The sequence below is a fragment of the Astyanax mexicanus genome, chromosome 3 (assembly GCF_023375975.1).
Source record: "Astyanax mexicanus isolate ESR-SI-001 chromosome 3, AstMex3_surface, whole genome shotgun sequence".
NCBI classification, from domain to species: domain Eukaryota; kingdom Metazoa; phylum Chordata; class Actinopteri; order Characiformes; family Acestrorhamphidae; genus Astyanax; species Astyanax mexicanus.
The window spans coordinates 32,967,494-32,974,252 of NC_064410.1; the positions used below are offsets into that span (position 1 = coordinate 32,967,494).

A 6,759-nucleotide genomic window follows, 5' to 3' on the forward strand; every position below is an offset into this window, starting at 1 on the left:
TCACAGTGTTCTGCTATTTGATGTGTATGTCTTTACGTTACTCCAGTGTTAAGTTATGCTAGTCACAGCACAGGCCTGCAGTGCCAGGCATTTGTATTAGATTGTCTAATATGAAGTACTAGGCCTGTCGCGATAAATATGTTATCGGCTTATCGTATGATAAATTTTTAACCGCGATAATTTTTGCCGATATCGATAACAGCGAGGAGAACCATCAACGCGAAAGAGACGGTATGTTGACTTGTTTCAAAACAGTGGAAACGAAGTTGCGATCTCATTTAAAGCACAACAATCCAGCCAATTTTCCGAGCTGAATATTGAATATGAATATTGTTACCCTCAGAGAGATCCTGCATCAAGCCCCACATGATAAACATGTTTGCGTCCCTTGCTCAGAATTTGTCTGACAGTTATGTTAAAAATTCCCTTTATAGCAAGAGTTCTTGCCTGCTCAACCATCTGTGTGATCATATGGACACTTGTGTCTTTGGACGCCAATTTGTGTTTTACAGTATAGACATATATAATCAAAAAAGGATAATCTGCAAGTGCCTTTGTGTTATGTCCAGAGTTTTAAAAAAAAGTTGTATTAATGTAAATGTTACTTATCTATACGTTGTTACTTTTTGTTGTTTAATATTTAGCGCAGTTTTCTCAGAACCCACAAAGTCCCAGGGTGGTTGTACTTTATTTGATTTATTTTGAACATTAAAATATTTGTAAATTGGAAGCCCAGTGTCTGTTCTTAATAATATAAAAGTTAGTTTCACTGTAAAATGGTGTAATATTATTGTTATGCTAGTATTTTATTACTGTTGCACACTGTCTTGAAGCTCCTTTGCACCTCTTTGCAAACTCCTTGAAACACCTCTACCACTGCCACCACATAACATAACTAATAAAATGTCTAAGACAATGTTTACAGAAAATGGATAGCGTTGGTAGACATTTTTGTGCAAAATCCTGTAATATCTTGTCATTCTGTAAGACTAAAATTCTAAAATAATACATATGGCATAAGGTAGGAAGCTAAAATCATAATTTGGCTTTACTGCAGTGAACTGTACCCTCCACATGTAGGGACAGTCCATGTACCCTGCTTTACTGCCAGCATGAACCTTATCTGATACAGTGAGATAGGTGTATAAAGTTTGACAGAATTCATGGTGTGCTTCGGTATATTATTCTACTGTGGCATGTTGATAGTGCTGGTAGTATGATGCTTCATTTCGTATGGTGTTTTAAATTCATCTAATGTTTTAAAATAATTTAGACAAAGGGCAAACACTTTCAGAAGTAACTTGTTGCTAGTGACAATCAGTTTAGCACACATGCCATCAAGCCTGTAAGCTTTAAGCCCCAGAAATACACACACACAAAAGACAAAACCATGTATTTTTTTTAACCACAAAACTACCAATCTTAAAAAAAACATGGTCTTAAAAAAAGTGTGTCTTTCTTAAATAAAAAAGAAATAAATGAAAAAAACTTGAAAACTTCTTGAAAACTAACAAAAAAGTCACATTTAAATCACATAATGTATATACAGCTCTGAAAAAATAAGAGAGCACTTAAAATGATGAGTTTTTGATTTTACCCATTTAAAAATCTGATGATGGATGATCACAAGCCATCAAACCAAGCTGAACTGCTACCAAATATTTATTTCCAAACTTTATGAATATGTCCTTGTTTTTGTAGGTTTTGTATTATTTGAGGTCTGAAAGCTCTGCATATTTTTTTGTTATTTCAGCCATTTCTCATTTTCTGCAAATTAATGCTATAAATGACAATATTTTTATTTGGGATTTGGCAGAATATGGTCCATAGTTTATAGAATAAAAGAACAATGTTCATTTTACTCAAACATATACCTATAAATGGTAAAAATTGTAAAAAAAAAAAAAATGGGCTCATAATTTTTTTTCAGAGCCGTATGTATACACTGTGCTGATGTAAATTCTGAACATATTTTACAATGCTTAAACAAGAAACAAACAATCAGCTAACTTAGCTGCTAAGACTGATCTGCATCCCAGATCATCGTGCATCCCTGATTCAGACCACCCACGATTAGGCAATGTCTAAAAATCCAGCTCCACATTACAGAAGCAGGAATAAAGTACAACACACTTCACTAAAACTTACTCATACCCTCAGTATTACGACAGAGAAATCCCTGTAGGAAGCCGAAGGACAGATTAATGGTGAAATCTCTCATGGCAGGATCATTTCACAGCCCGGCAACAAACAAGCTTTTATAAAGGGATTTACCAAGATTTTTATTCGCGTCTGGAGTCTTATATAAATCAGAAGCTAACGCCTCTTCCAACACTACCACACACAGTGACCTAGCTAACAAACTAGCTACCGACGCTTATATTACAGTTAGTAACAGCGGGGTGTTTTCTAAAGTCCTGTACAAAGTATCGTTAAATTCAACACGTTAATTACATTAAGGTTCTGTTCAGTTATAAAACCTTGACTTTACACTACGGCTAAGCGTGAAGGAAGCAAGGGTTAGCTATAACCGATACAAATGACCAAACGGATGATTAAATACCAACAATACAACACATACCTTATTAATATACAATAGCTAATACATCAAACGAAGCTCATATTTGTATCAAATGTAGCTAACAAAAGGAAACGAAACACACCGCCAGAGCAGAGAGATATGCGGCTAGCGGGCGGGCTAGCTACACCTAGGTTAGCTTAGCTAGCGTTAACACAGGTTAGCTAACTCCCAGGCCTGCTGCTTATTAAAGCTATTTTGTGTTCTCTGTAGATTCCCCCTTCTAAACTACAGACGAACATTTCACACAAAACACAAACTAAAACACAAAGAGTCGACCTTAAACTCGGTTTGCGCTGATTAACAGATGAACAGAGTCGACCTTTAAAGCGTCTTTTACGCTTTGTTTGGCGAACTGTAAACGTTATTTATGCTAGGCTATCTGACGACGGTTGGATATATTTGAAGTTGTGAGAAAAGCGAAGAGATTTTTTTTCTCTCAGAAATATCTTACCTTTCGAGTCACCCACGTAACAGCATTTCATTCCACTAGGCGGGAAGGAGCGACAAACACCACAGTCGAGTTAAAATAAACGCTTTTAGAGTTGTTCCTTACTTGAAACTTATCGACTTCTCCCCACCGTTCTCTGCTCTCTCTCTCTCTGAGTCACTGTAACCGCCTCTCTCTCTCTCTCCCTCTCCCTTCGGCCCCGTCCAAATTCACCATCTAAACTCTAAGCCCCGCCTCCTCCTCCAAGTCCGCATATCTGCCAATACCATGACTTGCAAGGGATCGAGTTCGAGTAGGCGAGGGTTAGAGTGAAACTGTTGAATTGGAACGCGCCGGCTGCCTGCAATTCTCAAATTGTTTTAAAATCGGGTCTCTCGCGAGAGCTTACCATAACAGGTCATAGATCCGACTAATATTGGCTTTTTTTCTTTTTCCGTCACATCTGTTATTTACTGTATATGTATAGTTAATGAGGTCAAATTTAATTTATGTTTGATTTATGTTCTTTGATAAATTTTTTGGTCTACCTTGTGACGAATGATTGTTGATGTAAATTATATAAATACTTTTATTTTTTATTGTTTATCCCATTTTCACCCCAATTTTACAAGTCCAGATACCCAACCCCCTCATTAGTTCTCCCCCTATCACTAGTGACGCCCCAACACCAGGAAGGTGAGGACTAACACATGTCTCCACCAATACATGTGAGGTCCTCCACCACCTCTGTTCAAACTGCTGCTGATGGAGCATTGCTGATTCGTTTGGAGGAAAGCGCAGCAACTCAGTTCCAAAACATCAGCTCACAGACGCCTTGTGTTGCTCGATATCAATCTAGGAGTGATGTGGGGAGAGAGCGCCATCTACCCACCCAGGATGAGGATGAAGATTCGAACCAGCGATCTCCTGATCAAAGTGGCTAATAAAGCTAATAACTTGGTTGTGCCATTCTTGGCGTGAACAACTGCAATCAAGTTTTACCAAATACTGGCAATGAGTCTTTCACATCTCTGTGGAGAAATTTGACTCACTCTTCTTTACAAAATTGTTTTAATTCAGACACATTGCAGGTTTTTGAGCATAAACATTGCTTGTTTAAGATCGTGCCACAGCATCTCAATCAGATTTGGACTAGGCCACTTATTTTTTTACCATTCAGATGTGGACTTGTTTGTGTGCTTTAGATCATTGTCCTGCTGCAGAACCCAAGTACGCCCGAGTTTAAGGTCACGAACAGAGGGCCGATATTCTCCTTCAGGATTGTCTGGAAACAAGCTGAATTCCTGGTTGTGTCTATTAGAGCAAATTGTTCAGGTCCTGAAGCAGCAAAGCAGACCCAGAAAATCACACTACCTGACATTCAGTATAATGTTCTTTTTCTGAAATTATGTATTGTAATAATTTAGTTCAGCTGGTCCCTGCTGTGAAGGTCCACCAGTGTTCCATGTTTTCTATTTTTGTGATTAATATCTTTCTCTGTGGGTCGCTGGAGTCCCAAAGCCTTAGAAATGACTGTGACTTTTCTCATCTATTTTTGAATTTCTTCAGATCACGGAATAATGTGTTGCTTCTTGAGATCTTTTATCTGCTTCATGTTGTCCGACAAGTGCTTTTCAAGTGATTTCTTGATTCTACACTTGTCTGGCAGTAATCAGGCCTGGTTGTGTTTATGTAACCTGAACTCAGCTTTCCAAAAAGTGTGCTTAATCACAGTTAATTTTTGGGGGGCAAAGAATATTTCACACAGGGCTGGATTGGTTTGGATAGTTTTCTCCCTTAATAAATGAAATCATGATTTAAAACATGCTTTCTATATTTGTTTGATAATCTGAAAAATGTAAGTATGACAAAAATGTAAAAACTAAATAAATCTGCAAGGGGGCAAATACTTTTTTTTACATCACTGTATGTTATATTAAGCTGCATTCCATTGTATCATTAGTGCAGGCATAAGCCACTATATATACAGCATATCACACATTATTTTTACAAAAGAAAAATACTTTTAGCACGGTTTATAACAAAATATTATGTTTTTATGTGATTTTGCTACATTTTTACATGGTCTAAGTCTGTTTTTTATTTCAAACATTTTACAAATTCTAAGGCCTGCTTTCAGTAGGTTTAAAACTTGGTTTTAATATGTTTTCAGACGGTTTCATATTTCCTCTTGTTCAGACCGTGCTATTTGTGTCCTGCTCTGTTTTTTTTTCTGATGAAAAAGTTAGGTAGGGGATTCTTCAGCTTTGGTTTACGGCTCTTTTGTTGTGTTACTATTTTTGGTGCTGCTGCTCAGGTTTCGCTGCAGCGTTTGCAGGCATGCTGCTTTGATCTGTGCACAACATTTTTGATCTGACGGAGCTACTCTTTCTGCAGGGCTTCATTCTGACACCCAAACTGCCCCACCCTCCAGAGTCAATAAACTGTACAATATGTTCATTCATGTGGGCCCAGACTTCTAATTAATTAATAATCTCCCCAATGTATTCATATTGTCCTCCAACACAGGCTTAGACTAACACAATGTTACTGTGAGGAGGAAAGCTAGCATGTGCTTCCTCTAAGACATGCAATTAGGCTGTGACCTTGGCTTAAACAATGCATATCACAATACATATCATCATACAGGGGTTAAGACTCAATATATTGCAATATTTTGATGGGGAGGTACCACCAGACCTGGACTTGAAAGCCGTGATATCATTTTTGGTTAAGGATGACAAAAATATTATGAAATTAGTAATTCAAACCCACCTTTGTCATTGGCTGTTTTTTTCTCTTTTTTCAGCTTTTTTCTTTTCTGTTCTAGAGGGATACATTTTTTTAAGACATGGCTTTGCCGACTTGCACTTACTTCACTTCTCACATTAATTATCGATAACCAAAGAGGTGCATACCTGCATTTGCCCAACAGTGGCAGCAGCCGACTGCAGGAATCGATACAAGATCTTAGAAAAGAAATAAATGTTGTAAAATGCTAAAGGCATTCCAACCAAATATTAGTGTGTGACCTTTTTTCTGACCAGGTGGAGTATATTGTGTGACAGATCTACCTAGGAGAAGCAGAGTAAACATGGAAACACAATGCTGAAAAAAAAAGAAACGGCCTTGAATGAGGTTGTGGGTGGGAGAACAGGGTCAGCATGGTCTGTACAAAATGAATGTGAGGAGCACAGAGGTCTGTGGTGGGTACAAGGCAGATCTTAGTTTCTCATTATTTCCTTTGCACCTTAAATAGTGCAGCAGTATGGGACACATACGAAAGCTTGTTAGAGTAGCTGCTGCATCATTTAAGTTGGAATGCAAAATTAAATACAGAAACCGCTTAAAAAGAATACATTTACAAGAGAGGCAAACACACGTCTTAACTAAATAGTTTTGTTCACCATGGCTAAGTTCAAATAACCAGGGTGAAATTTTGCCCTAATGTAACACAGATATGTTTTTTTGTTTGTTTGTTTGTTTTTCTTATACAATTTTAGATGAGTCAGATTTGGGTCACTTTAAGATGTAAATCTTATAAATCTATTCCCTTTAAATGTGTTTTTACCCAGATTTAAAGTTAAGGCCAAGCTATAAGAGTCATGAACCACAACTGTGAAAAACATTCATTTAGTGAAGTGAGTCTTTTGAATGGTAGTACATAATCACTTCCTGCACTTCCTTTAACTCAGGCTCCCTAAAGAAAAGGACCATTCAGTATAAAACAGACAAATGGCCAGTGCTATGT

At 37.4% G+C, this 6,759-nt stretch overlaps 1 protein-coding gene across 3 annotated transcripts in view; it reads right to left on the bottom strand.

The window, feature by feature from the left end:
* Nucleotides 1–3,246, bottom strand: part of rnf19a (ring finger protein 19A, RBR E3 ubiquitin protein ligase) — a 43,146-nt gene extending 39,900 nt beyond the window's left edge. The window contains exon 1 of one of the 3 annotated variants that reach the window (XM_049476380.1): nt 3,135–3,246. Coding sequence is in view for 2 of the 3 variants with exons in the window: in XM_022683052.2 (XP_022538773.1) it covers nt 3,033–3,063 (31 nt within the window). In the remaining variant the exon portion in view is untranslated. Of the gene's footprint in view, nt 1–3,032 lie in introns of all 3 variants that reach the window. The other 2 variants (XM_022683052.2, XM_007230815.4) reach the window with 2 other exon arrangements.
* Between the last annotated feature and the right edge of the window lie 3,513 nt (nt 3,247–6,759).